The 21,545-nt window shown below is 60.6% G+C and overlaps 2 protein-coding genes across 2 annotated transcripts; both read left to right on the top strand.

Annotated features, from left to right (window-relative positions):
• Positions 1–940: 940 nt before the first annotated feature.
• Positions 941–7,076, top strand: IGFBP6 (insulin like growth factor binding protein 6). The gene is made up of 4 exons (XM_034793075.1): positions 941–1,420; positions 4,247–4,398; positions 4,930–5,049; positions 5,907–7,076. The coding sequence occupies exons 1-4, from the start codon at positions 1,039–1,041 to the stop codon at positions 6,027–6,029; spliced, it is 777 nt and encodes a 258-aa protein (XP_034648966.1). The 5' UTR covers positions 941–1,038; the 3' UTR covers positions 6,030–7,076.
• Positions 7,077–9,436: 2,360 nt separating this feature from the next.
• On the top strand, positions 9,437–20,541 carry SOAT2 (sterol O-acyltransferase 2). Its single transcript, XM_034792802.1, has 15 exons — positions 9,437–9,530; positions 10,464–10,522; positions 10,891–11,018; positions 11,978–12,037; positions 12,882–12,989; positions 14,274–14,556; positions 15,038–15,113; positions 15,235–15,316; positions 15,512–15,557; positions 16,844–16,973; positions 17,418–17,515; positions 17,952–18,050; positions 18,569–18,704; positions 18,960–19,105; positions 19,493–20,541. The coding sequence occupies exons 1-15, from the start codon at positions 9,437–9,439 to the stop codon at positions 19,541–19,543; spliced, it is 1,596 nt and encodes a 531-aa protein (XP_034648693.1). The 3' UTR covers positions 19,544–20,541.
• The last annotated feature ends 1,004 nt before the right edge of the window (positions 20,542–21,545 follow it).

Consider the following 21,545-nt stretch of genomic DNA (forward strand, 5'->3'; position numbering starts at 1 on the left):
GCTATCCCACTTTGGAATGGGGGGATGGAGATGGGAGCCAGCTGACCCCTTAGGAATGGGGAGGATGGAGATGGGCTCTCCCACTTGGGAATGGGCCTGGGGAGGGGGAGAGATGGGCTCTCCCACTTGGGAATGGGGAGGATGGAGATGGGCTCTCCCACTTGGGAATGGAGGGATGGAGATGGGATCTGATCCCTTGGAAATGGGGGGATGGAGATGGACTCTCCCACTTGGGAATGGAGGGATGGAGATGGGATCTGATCCCTTCGAAATGGGGGGATGGAGATGGGCTCTCCCACTTGGGAATGGGGGGGATGGAGATGGGAGCTGATCCCTTGGGAATGAAGGGATAGAATAATAGAAGATTAGAGTTGGAAGGGACCTCAGGAGGTATCTAGTCCAACTCCCTGCTCAGAGCAGAACCAACCCCCACTAAATCAGATAGGATAGGAGGGAACTACCTCTTGGGATGGGGGGGGTCAGGATTGGAACTGAGGACCCCTTGGGAAGGGGGGTAAGGCCCGGAGCTCCCTCTTGGGACCCTGCATGGGGAGGGGGGGAGAGCGTGTTTTCTTTCCACCTCCCCCGGCCTGTCTCATTTCCTCCCTCAGCCTCTGCAGCTCAGAGGGGCTCGGGCGACCCCCCCTCCAGCCGCCCCCAGAATCCCAGGAATGTCCGAGATGGAGAGAAGGGGGAAATTTAATTTGGAAATGAACATGGGGTGGTGGGGGTGAGAACAGAGAGTGGCCAGGGGGAGGAGCCGGGGGAGCCTGGAAGGGGGGCAAGAGGAGAGAGTTTTGGGGGGGCAAGAGGGAGGCCGGAGCGCAGCGGGGGTGGGAGCGGAGCCGAGCAGCGCTCAGCCCCCGCCCCCCCCATCGCTCGGGGGTGCCAGGGCTGCAGACACCTGGCGCTCCGGGGCCAGCGCTGGAGGCAGGTTGTGGGCTGGGCAGGGTATTTAAGGGCTGAGGCCGTGGGGAGGGAGCCCAGAGCAGTCGGGGCGCAGCACGGTCCGGCTCCTCCCCTGCCCAGCCGGCCAAGATGCTCCCGGGCTGCTGGCTGGTGTCTGCGCTGCTGCTGGTTCCGGGCTCCTGGGGCGCCCTGGGCCAGTGTCCCAGCTGCGAGGACGGGGACCCCCCGGCCTGCGCCCCCCGAGCCGGCTGCCGGGCCCCCGAGAGGGCAGCGGCGGCGCCCCCCGACAGCGCCAAGGCGCCCCGGGAAGCCTGCGGGGAGAAGGGCTGCGCCCGGGCGCTGGGGGAGCCGTGCGGGGTCTACTCGCCCAGCTGCGCCCGGGGACTGCGCTGCATCCCCCGGGCCGGGGAGCGGACCCCCCTGCATGCCCTGCTTCACGGCAAGGGGGTGTGCCGGGCCGTGGGGGGCAGGAAGGGCAGCCGCAACCACACGGAGCCCGAGCCCCCGGCAGGTGAGTGCGGGGCGGGCTGGGGGGAGCGGCCGCGGCTGGGGTTCGGGGCTGAGCCCAGATCGGGGGGGAATCTTGGAGACTCCCCTCCCCAAGCTGGGCTTCGGGGTAAGGGCACAGGGCAGCCCTCGCCGAGGTGCTGAGCCCAGATCGGGGGGCTCCCTGGTGCCACTTAGCAGCACCCCCAGGAGGTGGGGGGCATCTCCCTAGTTTCTAAGGGCAAAGGCTGCAGCTTTCTCCCCCCCCCCCGCCGCCCACTCCCGGACCTGAGTCTCTTTCCTCCCCCTGGAGGGGCAGGAGAAGATGGGTCCTTCCACTCGGGGGTTGCCATAGTGGGGTTCCCTGGCCAGGGGGCGCACCCCCAAGGGAGTGGCTGGGCATTTTCCCTCTCCGGCTCAGGGGTGGGGAGGGTTCGGACCCCAGGGTGCTGCTGTAGGAGACCTGGGGCTGATGGGGAGGCTGGGGGGCTCCTTGTCTGTCACCCAGCGCAATTTGGAAAGGAGGGTGGAGAGGCTCTAAGGGGGTCGGGTCCCGCTTGATGCTAGGGGTGTGTGTGGGGGGGGGGGGGGGGGGGGAAAGGGGGGGGGGGGGGGTGGCTGGGGGGGGGGGGGGGGGGTTCTCTCCTCTGAGCTGTCTCTACCGAGGGCAATATGCAGCCATGCTCACCCCTGCCTCAGCACCTGCAGGTGCCAATGGCCCATGGACGCTCCCAGCAGAAGTCCAGCAGGATCACCTCTACCCCCCCTCCCATGGAGGTGTCCCTGCCAGGTGCCCTGATCCGGCCTGATCCCCCCCACGTTTCTGTGCTTATGAAGTGGGCTCAGCCTCTTGGCTCCCTGAATGGGAGAAGGGGCACGTGGGTGGATATATGGCTTGGGAAGGGGGACAGGCCCTCCCCTGAACTATGAGGGTGGGAGACGGGCCAGGGCCCCGTGGCGCTAGGTGCTGTACAAACACAGACAACCCCTGCCCCCAGAGAGCTCCCAGTCTAGCTACCAGCAGGCCGGCCCCCAGGAGGCTGCAGCCTTGAGCCAAGCCTGGGAATGCGGCGAAGCAGGGGGGACCCAAGCAAAGGTTCCAGCCGGCAGTAGCTAAAATTTGCCAGCAGAGGTTGGTCTCTGAGGGCCAAAAGCAGCTAGATGGAGGGCAGCACCATTGCATGGGAGACTGGGACTGAACTTCCCCCAAGGTGCCTGGCTCAAAGCTCAGCGTTCTCAGCAGGCACCGGTCCGGGGGCAAGCCCCCTGTCCTTGGCCGGAGAGAGAGGAGCTGGCATGGGGGTGTCAGATGGCAACAGACAGGCTGCAGGGAGCTACCCAGAGCTAATCCTCCATCAGGATTCAGTCGAGTCTTGCAGACCCCCACACCGGCTGGGGGAGCTCGGAGGAAAGCGATGGAGGAACACCATTGCCTTGTAACAAACTCCACCAGTGGGAGAGGGCTGTGTATCAGGGATGGGGGGGTCCTGGCTGGGAGACCAGGGCAAATCTGAGCCATCCCTCCAAGCAATGGCATGAAACACAGGGCCAAATCCCTTCCAGAGGGGGTACTCAGAGGAACCTCAACTTCTTCCCCCCCATCCCCTTTGAAGAATGGTGCAGCCTAAATTCTCTCCTGCTGCTTGCACCCCCCACCCCCCAAACTCCATGCCTGGCTCCTCCATAATAAGAGAGCCAGTAAAAAATCCCCCCCCCCACTCTTGGAGAAAACCCTAAATCTTGAGCCTACCTTAAACTGACTGTGTCTTGGCACCTGGGAGCCTTAGTCCTAGACCCTGGCCCCGTGGTGCTAGGCGCTGTACAAACACAGGACAAAAATGTTTAATAATCTAGGCTGGGAGGGTGAGAGGGGTGAGACCCGGCCATGGTGCGGCTGCAGAATCCAGCGGTTTGCTCCACCCCACTATAAAGCAAAGGTTTTTCTCCAGCAGAGCAGAGATGCCTTGAGCAATTCCACCCAGGGCTCAGGCAGCCGGGGGGTTGCTGCAGATACAGAGGTGGTGGTGGGAGGGGATGTCCATGGCCATTCAATGGCTCTGCGCCATCCAAAGCTGCTTCCTGGCATGTGCCACCCACCCTGCAGCGGCTACTGTATTGAGGGACCCCGTCTCTTTGGGGAAGGGCGGCTAGATCTGGGGGAGTAGTTCAGGCCCATCTGTGGGTTTGTTGTCATGTCCTGCTCACCAATCCAAGGAGCGCTGGCTCCCCCCGGTGTCGGAACATGGGAGCGCAGGAAGGGACGCTCGATATTGGGCACTGCGAGAACAACTTTGTTGGGGCGCTTGGCGAACAGTAATTTGGGGCAAGATTCCCTCCCCTCCCCCGGGAGAGTTCAGGGCTGGATTTTCAAGCACTCAGCACCCAGCCTGCACAACTTTCGGTGAACCTGGGCACTGCTGCCGGGTTCTGGGCACCGGGCCCCAAAGGGCTGAGGCCCACCCAGCTCCTGGGTTCATGGAGCTGCAGGTGCTCCGTGGCGCCGGGGCCTGGGTGTCTCCAAGGGGACTGTGACACCCAGAGTTAGTGGTAGCTCCTGAAAGCAATGAGCTAACTGCACCCCTGCTCAGCCTGGGCTGGGGGTGGGGGGGACTGCATCTGCCATGGGCACCTGGCAATAAGAAAGCGTGCAGCAAACTCACTTCACCCAAGCGACCAGGTTGGTGCAGCTCAGGTGGCCCCTTTGCAGCCTCGAGGGGCCTGACCCCAGCAGAAGCCGCAGGGCCCTGTGCTGCACAGGGCACTGGCTGCAGACTGGGGTGGGGAAGGGCAGGGGAAGGTGCGTGGCAGGCTAAGGCCTAAGCCCCAGGCTCTGTCTCCCTTTCCTCCACAGGGGAGAGCCGGAAGGAGAGTCGCAGGGTGAGCCATCCCACGCTGGCGCCTCTGGCCCCCCAGCACCACGGCCCCCTGACGGAGGCGAACGGCGGCAAGGACCGGCTGCACCAGATCTCGCTGAGCAGCGACGGCAAGCCGGACTTGGAGACGGTGCGTTGCGGGAGGGGGCAGGGACAGGGCAAGCACGTGCCTGTGGAAGTCTGACGTGAGGCGTCGTCTCCTGCACAGGCACCCAGCGCCGGTAGAGAAAACACCTGGGTTCCCTCCTGCAGCACCTCCGGCTGGCAATGGAGTAGCTGGGAGCTGCTGCCCTGCACCCCACAGCGCCCCCTGCTGGGAGAGGCTGGGACTGCAGTAGCTGGGAGCTTCCCTCACAGACAGCACCCCTGCCCTGCTCCCTACAGTGCCCCCTGCTGGGAGAGGCTGGGACTGAGTTTGTAGCCTACAAACAGCTGTCTCGGGCTCTGCAGTCCCTGGGCTGGAGAGCTCCTGCTGCAGGGAGATGAGCTCCCTGGCATGCTGGTTGCCCCTGTCGGCAAAGAGGAGGGCAGAGCCCAATGCATAGGCTGGCTGGGGCATGGGGGTGGGCAGGGGGGGAGAAGAGGCAGCGGCGAGAGCTGGAGGGAAAGCCCAGCGAGTCCCGCGCCTCCTGAGCTTGCAATCTGTCCTGTCCCCTGGCAGGCTCCGTGCCGCATGCACCTGGCAGCCGTCATGCTGGAGCTCAAGGCCCCGCTGTACCTGAGCGGAGAGGACATCTTCATTCCCAACTGCGACACCAAAGGCTTCTACCGGAAAAAACAGGTAGGGTAGGAGCCAGGTTCCCCTGGGCTGGGGCACCAGGAGTGCTGGATGGAGTCAGAGCCGTGAGCCCTCCAGGTGCAGGGCATTGGCAGGGAGCCAGTGAGCAGCTGCCCAGACACAGCATTGGACTGGCTGGTGATCAGCCCAATGGGGCTCTGACCTAGGGTGACCAGATGTCCCGATTTTATAGGGACAGTCCCAATTTTGGGGGGCTTTGTCTTATATAGGTGCCTATTACCCCGCCATACCGAATTTTCACACTTGCTGTCTGGTCACCCTACACCGACCTCTGTGTCCAGCCACTGGCCCAGCCAGACCTATGTCCTGTCGGCTGCCCTAGCAGATCAGTGCATGTGTCTTCTACCGCCCCCGCCATACCGGGCTAGTGCCTGGGACCATCTGGCTGTTACCCCAGAACAGGCACCGCCAGCTCCAAACAGCCAGAGATTTTAAACCAGGTCCCCCCAACTCCTGAGGTGGGCTCTTTTTGCCCATCTGGGTTCTCATCCTTTACAGGACAGCACAACCTAGTGGATACAGTACCATTGCTGCCCTTCCCCGTGCCTCAGTTTCCCCATCCATATGTAAAGCACTTGGCAATGGAGGGGTGGCAAGTGCTAGAAGAAAAGCTAGAAGATACCAATCTCTAGCTCTTCTCTGGAGCCATGAGGGTTAGAAACATATTCCCAGTCTCTGGAAGGATCTTCAGCTTTCATTTAATGGTCCCATGACTCCAGGAGCTGGGGTTTCGTTGCAGGGGGTGGGGGTGGAAATGCTTCAGATTCCAAGACTGTCGATCAGCTCATTGGTATGTCCTCTCTCACAGCCGCCCTCCCCCTTGTCTTTTCCTCTTCCAGTGCCGGGCATCCAAAGGACAGAGGCGAGGCCAGTGCTGGTGTGTGGATAAGAAGGGCCACCCGCTGGCCGGCTCGGGGGGGCTGGAGGGCAACCCCCATTGTCTGCCCAACGGGAGTGACTGAGAGGGGTGGGCTGGGCTCGAGCGGGGCTGGAAGAGGCTCAGCCTCATAGACACTGCGGGAAGAAGAGCCCGAGGACGCAGAAGCATTTGCCTTTAATTTATTACCTGGCACCGTGGCTGTTGGGAGGAGCTGGCCTGAAGGCAGCTTGGGGGCGCTGCCCTCCCTGGGGATCGGCCTTTCCCCCCTTCCCCATTCACACCCAGGACTGGCTGGGCACAGGTGGCAGGGAATAGCCCTGCACCTGGCCCCTGGGGAGGGGTGGGGCTGGGCTAGCAGGGCTCCCTCCACCCCATGGCTCTGGGGTAGCAGCCTGGGGCCCATGCCGCTGCTTTGGGGGTCTGTTAGGTGTTTGTTCAATAAGCTATTGGGAGTGGGGGCGAGGGGGGGTCTGCAGCATCCCCTGGTGCTTCCAACCCCCCACCCACAGCTGCATTTTCTACAATGGGGAGTTTCTCCCTTGGACTGGGGTGGGGGGGTGAACTGCTTTTCTGGGTGGGGAACAATGAAGGCTGGTATTGGAAGAGTGCTATTAATGTTGGCGCTTGGTGGGGGGGATACGCTGGGAAGGGCAGCATGGTTTTGGGGGACAGGCTGGAAACAGCCAGCAAGAGCTCACCCCTGCACCCCCAAATCTCAGGATCCCAACCCCCACCCGTCCACACACCCTGAGCTGCAGTCGGACGCCAATTAAGAAGCTGGGAGAGGGGCAGGGGGAATGGGAGGGGAGCAAGGGATGCGGGGGTCGGATGTGGGACAAGCAACCTTTCACTTTCTGACCTTCCTCCTGAGAGCCCTCCCGCCTCCCCCCCCCAGGAAAACTGCTGGCTGGGGAGAGTCCTGCAGCCAGCCGGATGTGGGGGGCACTGGGGCAGAGGCAGCTGGAGCGGGAGTCAGGGCCAGGCTGCGCCATCCCCCCTCCCCCATCCCACAGCTCTGCTTTTGCTGTCACCTGTCCTGCAGCTCCTTTACCTTAATGCGCTCTCTTGAGGATTGTTGGATGCTTCTGGGATATTTTTATTTTAAATAAAGCTGAGTTTGGTTTTTGGAGGGCCTGGCGCTCGCCTTCTTTCTGCTGTGCTGCCCTCCTGGTGCCCTCCAGACCCCACCTTAGAGCTTGTCTAGCTGGGGAAATAGGCTGTACCAGAATAACTAACCGGCCCTTAGTCCAGTTAGATGTCCTGGCGCCCATGGCCAGTCCACGCTACAGCCAGGCTCTGCCAGCGTAACCCCTGGTAGAGACACAGTTATGCCACCCCGACGAATGACAGACAGCATCTACATGAGTTCTTTTGCTGGCACAGCAATGCTGGATAGGGGAACGTCACCACACCTTTGTCCCGCACACCTGGCCTATTTCAGTGTGGACTCTCCACCTGCCTTTGGAACAGGGCCCTCTCTTAGGGCCACGTGTCGTGATGCTCAGCCATCCCTTTGGTCAGGTCGGTACTGATGAGAGTAACAGCGACTTGCTTTTCTTTGGTCGCACTCAGTTCCATTGGTGGAAGGAGCATCCATCAAACTTATGTGGCCCTACCTGCTTCCTGGAGTCCGTCAGCAGCCCTCTGGTTAATGAATGCTATTGACAATGCGGATGAGATCCGCCCGGAGTGGCTGAGGCCAGTTGGAAGAGAATCAGAGCCATCGCTTGAGCCCCAGTGTGCAAAAAAACAAACAAATGGGGGGGGGTATATTTTATTTCCTGGGCTCCTGGGCTGGACCACATCTCCCATGGCGTACCATGGTTCCCCTCGTGGAGAGAGGAGGCAATGGCTCATGGGAGATAGAGTCCAGCTGAGGAGTCTGGCCTGTAGAAGAGAGTGAGGGAATGAGGCATCTGAACTACAACTCTCATGAGGCCCCATGGCAGCATCGCAAAGAACATTTTGTTGGCTTTCACATGTTCGCTTGTTTTACCAAAAAAAAAATCAGCCATTCCTGCAGGAGCAAAGCCGGACTGTGACTAGATTTACTTAGTGGAACACCTAATGTTCCATCAGGAAACAGTTCAACAGATCATTTTCAACCAGCCCGGATGAGATCTCTGTCCCCCCCTTGGGGGTTCCCTCCAGGGGCAGATGGGGGACAGGTGAGAGTTTCCAGGTCTGGCCCTGCCCCAGAGTTGGCTGGAGGTCTCTGGCTAGGGGGCTGCCAACTGGGGATCTGGCATCAGCACTAAATTGGGTTAAAAGATTTCTTTAAGTGCGGGCAGGGCCGTAAAATGTAGCTTCTTCCAAGCCAGCCCCAGCCCTGCGGCTGGAGGGCCTGAGAGCTCAGCCCTGCAGAGGTATCGCCTCGGTAACCCTTCATCAGTTGCCGATAAGAGCCCGGGGCGGTTGGCTCAAAGTTCCCCCTCAGCCCCAAGAGGCCTTAGCCCTGCTGGGAAGTCCAAGGCTGCCAGACAGGCTGAATGCCAGCAGGGTGCTGCCTTGTACAGCCAACGGGTCCATTTGGCTCACCTCCCCCCCACTGCAGAGTGGGAGAAAAAGGGGCAGAGATGCTTCTTCATGGAGGAGGGTGGGTTGTTCTGGGGCATGAAGGGAACAAAGAGGGGCCCCATGGTGTGGGGCAGAGACAGCCCCTTGTGAGGGGGGGCAAAGGGCGGAGGAAGGGTGGTGGTCCCTAAGCAGCGGTGCCTAGCACGAAGATGTTTGAATCGTCACTCTGGAACGTTGTGAGGCTGCGGGCCAAATGACTCACTGGTGTAAGCAGGCGTGACACCCTCTCCCCTCCTGGGAGCTTCCTTAGACCTAATGCTGATTCCTTTCCCTTCCCCGACTGAGATGCAGCCAGCTCTGGGGCAGAGCATAGCAGCTGTTCAGTCACGGTGTAGGGCAGGGAGCAGAGATGAGCGCTGTGCCCCATTGGGAACAGAGATCAGCAGGGGATGGGCTAACCGGGAGCCCAGCCTGGCACCCATCCTGCTCTTTCTTGCTGCAACGTCCCTGCGCAAAGCATGCTGGGAATATCCAAGAGCCAGCGGTACCCACAATCAGCAAGAGACAGGGATGCGGCTCTGAGTGTCTCCACACCGGCCCATAGGGGAGCAAAGGTACCAGTCTAGGTGCCTGCTCCACCTCTGCCCAGGCCCATCCCATGTGCCCAAAGGCAAAGTTTTAAAGTGTGTGGGGTGGGGTGTGACCCCGGCTGGGGGCAGAGGTTGGAGCCATAGGCCCTGCTATCTCTGCCCTGATAAGGGCTTTATCTTATCACCCCTGCGAGGAGGGTCCAAGGCTCCCATCTCCAGCCTGGATCCCAGAGTGTAAAAACTCCTCCAAGGACTTTACCCCCTTGCCAATCAGCTGACCGGACAGGGCCCAGCGCTGGGAGGGAGGCAGCCCCGGGGGAAGAAGAGGATGGTAGCTCTGGGGCGGCCGCTCTGACCCAGTTCCATTCCCTCCGGGGCTGACATGGAGCAAGGCCAGAGGGCCCCTGGCAGAGCCAGGCAGAGGAAGAGAGCAGGGCGAAGGCAGGAGGAAGAGGAGGAGACTCAGGGACTGGACGGTGAGGAGCAGGGGCAGAGCGGGAGCGGGAGGATAGGAAGGAGGAGTAAGGGGAGGTGGGGTGCAGCATTTCAGGAGCTCTGGGCAGGCGCCCAAGTATAGATGGGACCTGCCAGGGCATCAGAGCTCGGGGGGCGGTGCCTGGGTCCAGAGCAGTGACTGCCCAGCGTGCAGGTGTTGGGGACAGCGCAGCCTGGGGCATGTCACTGGTGCCTGGGGCTGGAGCAGCGTGTGCCCGAGCGGCATGTGCCAGGTCACAGCCGTGTGCGGGTGACTGGTTGTGGCATGTTACAGCCATGTGGGTTGCCAGGTACCTTGTGGTGAGCATCTGGCATTTCAGACCCATGTGCCCATGCCCAGGTAGCGGGTGTGTGTGTGTATGTATTACCCAGCTGGGGTGGACAGGCAGGGAGCTTGCCAGCTCAGGCGTTTCCCCTCATCCTTTTACGACCCAGCAGCTGCAGTCCTGGGAGCTCCAGGTTCAGGCAGTGGCACCAGCCTGCACTGGGGCTGGAACGTCAATGCCCCACCAGTCCCTGTGAGTCAGCCGGCCGGGCTGGCATCCAACCCCTCCTGCAGCGGTGCCGGCTCGGTGGGCTGGTTTCCATGGGCCCATCCCACTCCAATTCGCCTCTGTCACGGTACGAGATGGCACCAAGCCGTGGTGGAAATGGGGTGGGAGGGATCCCCAAACCTCCAGGCAAATGGGAATATTTCCGGCCCTGCCACGTGACCATATTATGGTGCCGGTGGTGTTGGTTGCCAAGGCATCAGGCCCTCAGAGAGCTGCCGACCCCTCTGGCATGGAAATGAGGGGCCCCCAATGCAACCCTGGCTCTGACAGGAGCTGCGCTATTCAGCACCTCCCCTCCAGGGGGCACCACCCAGCGGGTGACACGTGACTGACCCGCTGCCCCCTGCTCCCCCACCCCAGGGAACATTGAGCAACCGGAGAGTGTCACCAGCCTCATCCAATGGAGGAGACGCATGGAGGTAAGGCAGGGCTCCGCCTGGGTCTGGGGTGGGCAGCGGGGGCTACGTGGATGGTTACTGGGGAAGGAGCAATGGCGGGGTCCCATGGGAGAGCCCTTCCCCCCAGGCAGCTTGTCTCCTGGGCGGGTGGTGGGGGATCGGGACCAGGGGAGGATGCTGATGGCTCCGGAGCAGAGCGCTGGGAGGAGCTGGCCCACCCGAGGCCCTGGCACCAGCTGGCAGAGCTGGTTGGGGGCTGGAGGAAGGCACCTGGGATGAGGGTGTGAGAAATTGAGGGGAGGGGGGGAGCACCTCCCAGGTGCATGCTGGGATACTCTCTGGGGAGACCAGTCACCACCTTGTTCCCCCCCACCCCCACCCCGGGGCAGGTGGTGAAGTCGGAGCTGCTGGAGCACATGCAGGCGCAGCTCGGGGACCTGCTGGACAAGGCCGCGGAGGAGGCTGCACGGTGCTACCCGCAGCCCCACAGAAAGGCCCGGCTGGAGAGAGAGGACAGGTGAGAGCAGGGGGGGCGGGGATCCGCCCACCCAGCACCCCACTCCTCCCCCCGGCTCTGGGGCTCCTCTCCCTGCCACCACGCGGCACCTCCATGGGGAGTCCCCTGCTTCGGGGATCTCCTTCCTGGCCGCCAGCCAACCAGGGATTCTCCCACCTAACCCAGAAGGGGGTGACTGGGGTGTGACATGGGGGATGGGGGCACTGACATGGCAGCGGTGCTGAAAGCCGGTGCCCCACCCCCTCCTGCCCAGACCCCACCCAGGCCCCCCTGCTGAGTAGGTAGAGTCATCCACAGCCTGGTCTGGTAGTGAGGGTGCTGGGCTGAGACTCAGGAAAACCTGGGTTCAAGTCCCGTTCCTGCTGCATGACTGTGGGCAAGTCACTGCCCCCCTCTGTGCCTCAGTTTCCCCTCCTACCCCATGTCCAGTTAGCCCATGAGCCTAACAGGCTGTGTTGGCGTCACAGGGTCCGAAAGCCAGCATCTACTGCTCTGTTAACCAGCGCTCTAAGCATCAAACTGGAGACCCCCATGTGCTGATCCCCCTCGGGGGACACCTTCTGCCCACCCACCTTGCAGCTGGTGGGGATGGTGACTGGCTGTGACTATCCTAGAAGTGCAGTGGGTGTGGGGAGGTGGCTGTGACAAGCCCCTTCCCCAGTCTGTGGTTACTGCTTGGAACTTCGTGGTGCCAGTGGACATGAACCTGGCTACTCCAGAAGCCCAGTCCCATGCAGTGTGAGCTGCAGGAGAATCCCCATTAGCCATTAGCAGTGTAGGGCCTGGGAAACACAGCTGAGCTCTTCTGGTTCCACCCAGCAGCGGTGAGCATGCACCGGCTCATTAGAAAGGGGGGGCATTGTCCTGGGATGGAAGGTGCACTAGAAAAGCAGCGCGCCGATTCGGGGGTGGGAGTTTCTCCCCCAGGTCTAACCCCAATCCCCGCTGGAATCCTTTAGGGGGAGAGGCTCCCTGCTGGAGAAGCGGAAGGTGTTCGTCGACCGGCAGTCGCTGCTCGAGTGAGTACGGCCTGGCTTGGTGCAGAGGCAGGGAGCTGCACCTCGATGCCCAGGTGTGCCAGCCTGATGCAGGGTGGCAAGGGGGCAGGGCCTGACATTGCAATACATCCAGCTGGGATGGACCCAACACCCACCCAGAGCCCTAAATCCCCAGCACAGGGCACCGGACAGGATGGACTCATCGCAGTAAAAAGCTATCCTGGGCCTGCTTAGGGGAGACTGGAGGGCTGCTCAGTGACCCTAGAGGCAACCAAGGAGTAGCTGGGGTGAGGGACTTCCCCTCCCACATCCAGAACTGCCCTCCCCCCACACCCGACATGGCCTGGAATGGCCCCTGTGCTGTTGGATCTTACAGAAGGGGAGGTGGGGGAGACAGAGCTGGGGGGGAAGCTGTGTGTGCCCCTAGGGGGAGCCCTTGTGCTGGAGCTTCCATGAGTTGGGTCATTTAGTCAGGACACCTGAGTTCTCTGCCTGGCCGTGGGAGGGGAATAGGAGCTACTGGTTAGAGTGGTGGGGCTGGGAGTCAGGACTCCTGGGTTCCATTGACTCAACTCTGGAAGTGGAGTGGGGCCTAGTGGCTAGAGCTTGGGGGGGGGAGCTGGGAGTCAGGAGTCCTGGCTGTGCCACACTCTCAGACGAGTCTCTTTGCCACTCTGTGCCTCAGTTTACCCACTTGTAAAATGGGGATGACGATCTGCCTGCAGCTTTGTTATTGAAGGTTGGAGGACTCCCCCCCCCACCCCCAGCCAGGAAGAGGCTGTGGACACAGGGAGGGTGGGTCAGTCCATGCCCTTCCCCCAGTTCTGGGCAGGTAGCATGACTTCCCTGCCCGGCTCTTTTCCAGCGAGCTGCTGGAGGTGGAGCACTTCCAAACCATCTACCACATGTTCATCGCCGTGCTCTGTGTCTTCATCGTCAGCACTGTCATGGTGGACTTCATCGACCAAGGGAGGTATGGCAGGAGGATCCCCGCTTCGCCCAATCACGTTTTTTTTTTTTGGCCTGGGGGTGTGGCCTGAGGGGATCCCTGCCCTGACCAATCAGAGCACAGTGTTCCTGGGGGAGGGTGGCAGGAGGATCCCCACCCCCAACCAATCACAGCCTTGTATGCCTGGGGATGTGGCAGATCCCCAGGGCTCCACAGCCCAGCCTGAGGGACCCCAGTTTGCACTAAAGAGGAGGAAGTGGCATTTTCTCCAGCCCCTCCCTCTCCCCGCTCCAGGGAGACTCCCTCTGGGATCGCCCCCTTCCTCTCTGCCCATCCAGCAATGACACCAGCAGGGCGTGTGGGAGGGGGGTTTAACCACGAGAACATGAGTTGGGCCCCTTCCCCTACACCACACGCGGCTCTTCAGAAGTTAATATGCGGCTCCTTGTATAGGCACCGACTCCGGGGCTGGAGCTACAGGCACCAACTTTCCAATGTGCCAAGGGTGGGGGGCTCACTGCTCAACCCCTGGCTCTGCCACAGGCCCTGTCCCCACTCTACCCCTTCCTGCCCCCTCCCCTGAGCCTGCCCTGCCCTCACTCCTCCCCCTCCCCCCCAGAGCCTCCTGCACACCACAAAACAGCTGATTGGGAGGTGCTGATCGGCGGAGCTGCTGGTGGGTGGGAGGCGCTGGGAGGGGGGTGGGGGAACTGATTGGGGGCTGCTGACATATTACTATGGCTCTTTGGCAATGTACACTGGTAAATTCTGGCTCCTTCTCAGGCTCAGGTTGGCCACCCCTGCCCTACACGGTGAGAATACGCGGCCCAAGGGCTTCCCAAGGGAGCACTGGCAGAAAGCCTGGGGCAGCCTTCGGCAGTGTTCGTAGGGTCAGGAAGGTCCGTAGTGTTTGCCATAGGGCAGTGAAGGTTCATTGGAGGGCTTTAGGGACACAAAGATCCCTAGTGAAGGTTCATGGAGCCATGAACACCCCTAGTGGAATGCCACAGGGCCCTGAGGGTCCGTAGGGCCACGAACACCCCTAGTGAAATGCCATAGGGCCCTGAGGGTCCGTAGGGCCACAAACCCCTAGTGGAATGTGATAGGGCCCTGAGGGTCCGTAGGGCCACGAACACCCCTAGTGAAATGCCATAGGGCCCTGAGGGTCCGTAGGGCCACGAACACCCCTAGTGGAATGTGATAGGGCCCTGAGGGTCTGTAGGGCCATGAGTGTCCCTAGGGCCCATGATACATGGCGGGGCCATGGTGCAGCTCTGAGTCCTGTGTCGCCCTCCTCTCCCCCTGCAGCTTAGTCCTGGACTTTGACCTCTTCATCTTTGCCTTCGGGCGTCTCCCCATGGTGCTGGCCACCTGGCTGGTCATGTTCCTCTATACCCTGCTGGTCCCCTACAAAGCCCTGCAGCTGTGGGCTGGCTCCTACCACACCGTGCGCTTCCCCCGCCTCTTCACTGCCATCCTCTGGGGGGCGCTGCTGGCCTGCCACGCCACCGTGCTTGGCTTCTACCCCATCTACATGGTGATCCAGCACCAGCTCCCACCCGCATCCAGGTTCATCGTCGTCCTCGAGCAGGTGAGTGCCATGGGGCAGGGCACAGAGGGGAAGGACCAGGTACAAGCAGGGCAGGAGGTCCCCATGGCTCAGCAGGACCAGTTGTCCTGTTGTCACCGTCCAGCTGTCCCATACTCCTGCTGTCCCCACTGTAGATGTCTTCAACCAGATGTTTCTCTAGGCAAGTTCCTGGAGTCTACTTGAGCATCGGCTCCTCACACAGCCCCACAAAGCTAGGGTCATCCTACCTTCCGGGATGGGGGGCCCAGCTTCCACTGGAGGGGTCCACATGGGATGCAGGTAGAAGGGGGAAGGTTGGAGCTGTGACGGGAGCTAGCCAGATTCTTTGCACGGTATCCATGCATCACTGTCTTCCAGGGAACCGGGGACTCCCCCAGCCCTGCTGCAGCTCTGGCTGGGGTGGGGCTATGGCTTTCTGGGGACAGGCCAGGTCAGGAGCATGAGCTGGGTTTTGCAAAGTTCCCTGTTCCCTCCTCTCCAGATCCGGTTCTTGATGAAAAGCCATTCGTTCCTGCGGGAGGCTGTGCCCGGCATCATCCATGCCAAGCCGCCGGACGGTGAGTACTGATCGCAGGGCCCCTCTCTGCCGGTACCCAGTGCCAGCCAGTGCCCCTCTGCCTCTCCCCCGGCACTCCCAACAGCCATTTCCTAGTCACACGTTTGTTTTTTTCCTTCCAGGGGAGGTGAAGCCACCTGCGATGTCAACGTACTTGTATTTTCTGTTCTGCCCCACGCTGATCTACAGGGAGAGTTACCCCAGGTGAGCCTGCTGCATGCCACGGCAGAGGGGGAGGGGGGGCTGTGCTGAGGGCAGAGAGATCCACACCTGGGGCAGCCCCACTCCTCCCAGGCATGACCTGCTTCCCATGAGCATGCTGGATCTGTGAGCAAGAGGGCAGGATCCGGGGGGGGCATAGTCTGACGCTCCAGCCACTGACCGACTCCCTTTCCCCAGGACCCCCTACGTCCGGTGGAAATACGTCGCTCAGAACTTCGCCAAGGTGAGAATGGCTGCTTTCCTCTGAAATCCTTTCATAGCATTTGAGGCCAGAAGGGGCCCTTCCGGTCTGACCCCCTGCCTAACCCAGGCCGTTGCATTTCACCCAGATACCCCTACGTGGAGCCCAATCGGGCTAAAGCATTTCAGTCCTCGGGGGAGCTGAACTGGTGTGTGCCACTGGCAAAGAACAGGAGAGACCGTGGTGCCACCAGTGCCTGAGGCCCCTAGAGACAGGGGATTGATTAGGTGAGACATACCCAGATGTTCCCATGCTGCAGAGAAAGTCAAAAAACCCCTAAGGTCCTTCCCAGCCCTGATCCCTCAATCAATTAGATCCTGAGCATGTGAGGGTTGATCTACACTGACATCAGCAGAGCTACGTCTCAGGGATCAAATCCACACCCCGGAGAGGCGCAGCTATCCCAGGCTAACCCTTGGTGTAGACAGTGCTAGGTGGACAGAAGAATTCTTCCTCTTGTGGAGGTAGATTTACCACGTGGCTACCCTGAAGCGCTGTAGCGAGGGACGACACTGCAGAGTTTTAAGAGTAGACGTGGCCTTCCCACCAGCCAGGAATCTACAGAGAGGAGAACCGTCGCTCAGCCCTTTTCTAGAGAGGGCCGTGCGCGATGCCAGCTGGCAGAGGAGAAGGATGGCTATGTGTTTTCAATCCCCTCCTGCCCTGTGACACACTCCCCTGTGACCCCAGGCGAGTCACTCAGTCCCTTGGTGCCTCAGTTTCCCATCTGTAAAATGAGGATAATCGACCTTTCCCAGCAAACCTGTTTTTTGCTGGAAAATCGGGGGTGGGGGAGCCGGGGTTGACAAAACGTTTTCCGGCAGAAGTGTCTGCTTCCTGCGGAGAGTTTTGACTTGGGGCGGGGTGTGTCAAAAAATGCCCGAAAGTGGAAATGTTTTGGCGGAAAATTGTCGATTTTCAAATTTCCAACGGAAGACTGAAATTGGACCCCGGGGGGAAAAAATCCAGCCTCTAGCCCTTGTGGTTGCAAAAAGCCCACGTGGCCTGAGTGCGAGCGGCGCCGAGACGTCTGCCTGAGTCTGCAGACAGCCTGAGGCAATCGCTCGGGGAGGTGTGAACTGCTCCGGGCCTCTCAACTCCGATGCCCAGTGACAAGCATTTCAGTCTCGCTGAGGGAGGCTTCTGGGAGGAGCTGGAGTGGGGAGTGTCCCCAGATCTAACCCTGCGCTCCAGCAGAGCGTGCTCCGTCCAGGGGCCCTTTGTGAGGTGCGGGGGGAGCAGTATCCCTGACTGGGTCCCCCCGGCAGTTTCTGGGCTGCCTGTTCTATAGCTATTTCATCCTGGAGCGCCTCTGCATTCCCGTCTTCACCAACATGAGCAAGCAGCCCTTCAGCATCAAGACACTGGTGCTGTCCATCTTCAACGCCACCCTGCCAGGTACCTGGCCCCTGGTCGCTCCCCTCCTGGGGTGGGGCTGGGGAGAGGGGGCGGAGCTGTGCAGAGCTGGGAGGGGCCATGTGGGGCCGGGTGCATGGGGGGGCTGTGTGGGGAGGAGGTGGTTGGAGCTGGGTGGGTGGTATGGGCTGCGGGGTGGGGAGGCTGTGGGGGGAGGGGTCGTATGGGACTGGGAGGGTGATAATTGCTGTAATTAACCAGCGGGCAAGGGTAGCTGAGCTGGGTGGCAGTGCCCCCTAAGGGTCGGGGCAATTGTCCTGTGGAACAGCGGGCATGGAGGTTGGCGAGGCTGCGGCGATGGGAATTGGCAAGCGGTTCCTGGGTATAGGGTGGGGGAGGAGGAGGCCCCGGGGGTGACAGACTGCACTGGGGTGGCGGGGGGAGCCGTCCGGCCCAACCCAGACCTCTCCCCTCTCGCCACTGCAGGGACCTTCCTGCTGCTGCTGGCGTTCTTCGCCTTCCTGCACTGCTGGCTCAACGCCTTCGCCGAGATGCTGCGCTTTGCCGACCGGACCTTCTACAAGGTGAGCGGGGGGGGGGCACCCTGGGGCTAACCCTGCCCCCACCCACCCTGACTTGGGTTGGGACCCATGGAAAGCCCGAAGGCCTCACCTCCCCACACCCCTGAAACCTCAGTCAGGGTGCCCCGTGCCAGGACTCTGCCTGCCCTCTGCTGGGAGCTCCCGAACTGGCTTGCAGTGCCCAGGCCCAGCTGGGCTGCCCTGTGCCACGGAGCTGGGAGGGGAAGGGGTGGCAGCTCTGTCTGGGGGCTACAAGCTGGGCAGAGGGCACCACCTTTGGAGCAAAGCTGCAGGGGCAAGGGGTGGGGGGACACCGGAGTGCCAGGTGGGCACCACGGGTACTGCAGATGGGCGTGCACACGTGGGTAGGCGCTGTGGCACACTTGGCCCGGGCTCACTCCCGTCTCTCCCTCGTCCCTCTCCCTGCGTGCGCACCCAGGACTGGTGGAACTCCACATCCTTTGCCACCTACTACCGGACGTGGAACGTGGTGGTTCACGACTGGCTCTACTACTACCTCTACCAGGACCTGTTCTGGGTACGTGGCCCTGGCGCTGGTCGGATGTTGCGGCCGTCACTGCAGAACCTGGCAGGGGTGGGGGGGGGGCCTTTGGGGCCTTGTTCGCCAGCCCAGGTGGTGAGGATGGTGCCCTTGAACTCAATGAAACGGGAACTGCTGATGATGCAAGGTGGCTTTGGGCTCTGAAAGGATCCTCGCTGCTCTCCGTCCAACTCAGGGTGCCAGGCGAGCAGCCAGAGATGGTCCTGGGCTGGGGCAGTAGACACCGGGAGGGGCACTTAGTGAGGCTCCCTCCTCTGGATCCAGCTCCCTGCTGCGGGGTGGTCTCGTGCAGCAGAAGGAATCTATGCAGTGATTGTGCGGAGCTGGGGGAAGGACAAGGAGGGGGGTCTCACCATAAGGGTGGCGTGGCACAAGACACATTCCTGGCAGGGCAAGGGTTAATAATAGGATGGGCCATCGGCCTGAGGGGAGCTGGGGTCTGGGACCCTGCTCCTTATGGCTCCTTGGTTCAGTGCCTTCTCCCTGCCTTCCAGCTCTTCAGAGGGAGGTCCCGGGTCGCAGCCATGCTGTCTGTCTTCATCACGTCCGCCATCGTCCACGAATATGTCATCACCCTCTGCTTCGGCTTCTTCTACCCCGTCATGTTCACCCTCTTTGCCATCTTCGGAGGTGAGCGCCGCCTAGTGCCCGACTCCTCGGCCCCCAGGGCGAAAAGGGGGCAAATGGAGAGCACCTTAGCCAGCCCCCGGTAGTGGCCGATGAAGCACCGGCCGCATAGATGGGAGAGGATTGGGTGGGTCTCGGCCCAGTTCACACGGCGACAGGGTCACTCAGCAGAGATGGGGGGACCCCAGTGGGGTGGGGACAGGAGGCGTGTGAGATGGGGCAGTCGCTGCCCAACCTCCCCCTTGGCTCTCCCCTCAGTGATCTTCAACTTCCTGCTGAACGACAAGCGGAAGAGCCCGATCTGGAACATCATCATGTGGACCTGCCTCTTCATCGGCCAGGGCATCCAGGTGTGCCTGTACTGCCAGGAGTGGTACGCCCAGATCCACTGCCCACTCGAGCAGGTGAGGGCACCCGGGCCGGAGGTTGGTCTCTGTCACAGAGGGCAGATCTTACCCAGCTGCCATGCCAGACACCCCCGGCCTCATTGCGGGTCACTTATCTCCCTAATGCACTAGGGCAGCCTTCTCATTTAGGCCCCTGGATCAGAGCCTGTCGCTCTCGCCCAGTAGCTGTGGCCATCTCCTCGAGGCCGTGGCCATGGGCCTGTGCCTCTAGCGAGGGGTGTTGGCCCTCCCTGCTAGGCTGTGCCCACGCTGCAGGCCTCTCCCTCTGGCTCAGTCAGTTGGTTGTGTCCCCCTCCCTCTGGCCTGGCCCCAAGTCCATCACCCCCCAGGGCAGCAAGGGCCCGGTTCTGTCACTAATTGGATTTCCGGGGGGGTTCTCAACAGAAGACGTTCTGGGGGCTGGTGACACCGCGCTCCTGGTCCTGCCGCAGCTAGGGGCCCCTCTGGGTGCCGCCTTCCCCATCGCACCAGTAGACACCAGAGGACGCTCAGCTACACCCAGGCCCACCGGACACCCCAGCTACCAAGAGCTCCTGCTGCCAGGATGCATGGAGGAGCGGCACATGTCCTTCTCCGCCCCTTTGGCTCCTTTCTTGCTCAGCGTGGCCAAAGCGGATCGGGCTGGACTATGTTTCCCCCACAAGGCTGGGCCTTCGGTCGCTTCCCCATGGAGGCTGTGGGCAAGAGGGCATTGCCAGTGGGCCTGGCTCTCTGGAGAGACCTGGGGTGGGGTGAGGAGCAGCTGCCACCCCAGCCATGCACCAGCGAGCCATACTGGACATTCTTGTACTGAGACAGCCCTGTGCACTGTGTGGACATCCCAGAGCAACAGCAGGGGCCGTCCCGTGCCTCAGCCCCGGGTTCAAGCCCTGCAGCTGGACTGTCTTTTCCATCCACTCCCATGGGGGAAAAGGCCACACAAGAGAATTCTGCACTCACACAAACGTGCCTGCTCCACCTCTGGATAAGACCCGGACTCTGGCATTGTCTCACCCTACAAATCATCGGGTGCCGATCCTGACACCAGGCACGGTTCCTCCATTCACACTCACCTCCCTAGGCAATGGACACGATCCTCTAGGCCAGCAGGTTCATCGACAGGGCAGTGTAGATCGAGGGGTCCGTGAGCAAGCGGCGTTCCCACCCTGCCCCCGAAACCCCATCGGCACACGCCGTGAAAGGGCAGAGCCCAGCCCTTTGGCTTCACTAACAGGGCAAGTCGCCGTAAACCCAGGTGCACTCCAGCCCCAGCTGGCTGCCCGTAGGGACCTGTCTGCCTGGGATGGTACCTCCTACTGAGCAGTTTTAGCACTACCTCTGCATCAGCTGGGCCCTGCGGCCATCGTCTCTCTCCCAGGGCCAGGCTTTGCTAACAGCAGCTCCCAGCCCTGCAAATGAAATTGAATGTGGATAAATATCAAGTAATGCACATTGGAAAAAATAACCCCAACGATACACACAATATGATGGGGGCTAATTTAGCTACAACGAGATCTTGGAGTCATCGTGGATAGTTCTCTGAAGACGTCCACGCAGTGTGCAGCAGCAGTCAAAAAAGCAAAGAGGATGTTAGGAATCATTCAAAAAGAAATAGATAATAAGATGGAGAATATCTTATTGCCCTTATATAAATCCATGGTGCGCCCACATCTTGAATTCTGCGTACAGATGTGGTCTCCTCATCTCAAAAAAGATTTACTGGCATTAGAAAAGGTTCAGAGAAGGGCAACTAAAATGATTAGGGGGTTTGGAACGGGTCTCCTATGAGGAGAGATTAAAGCTTGGAAAAGAGGAGACTTAAGGGGGGATAGGATAGAGGTATATAAAATCATGAGTGATGTGGAGAGAGTGAATAAGGAAAAGTTATTTACTTGTTCCCATAATATAAGAACTAGGGGCTACCAAATGAAATTAATGGGCAGCAGATTTAAAACAAATAAAAGGAAGTTCTTCTTCACACAGCGCACAGTCAACTTGTGGAACTCCTTGCCTAAGGAGGTTGTGAAGGCTAGGACTATAACAGGATTTAAAAGAGAGCTAGATAAATTCATGGCGGTTAAGTCTATTAATGGCTAGTAGCCAGGATGGTTAAGGAATGGCTTCCCTAGCCTCTGTTTGTCAGAGGGTGGAGATGGATGGCAGGAGAGAGATCACTTGATCATTACCTGTTAGGGTCACTCCCTCTGGGACACCTGGCATTGGTCACTGTTGGTAGACAGGATACTGGGCTGGATGGACCTTTGGTCTGACCCAGTACGGCCATTCTTATGTTCTTATGTTCATGCTGCTCCAGGGACATTGTCCCAGTAGAACTATGTCCAGTAGGAGTGTGATTTTGTTACCAATAAAACCATTGGTGTGGACTCCTTTATTGGTATAAAGGTGCCTTTTACCAGCATAGCTACCTCCCCTTGCAGTGTGGCCGAGTGGATTGAGG

The sequence above is a fragment of the Trachemys scripta genome, chromosome 16, assembly GCF_013100865.1.
Source record: "Trachemys scripta elegans isolate TJP31775 chromosome 16, CAS_Tse_1.0, whole genome shotgun sequence".
In the NCBI taxonomy this organism is placed as follows: Eukaryota; Metazoa; Chordata; order Testudines; family Emydidae; genus Trachemys; species Trachemys scripta.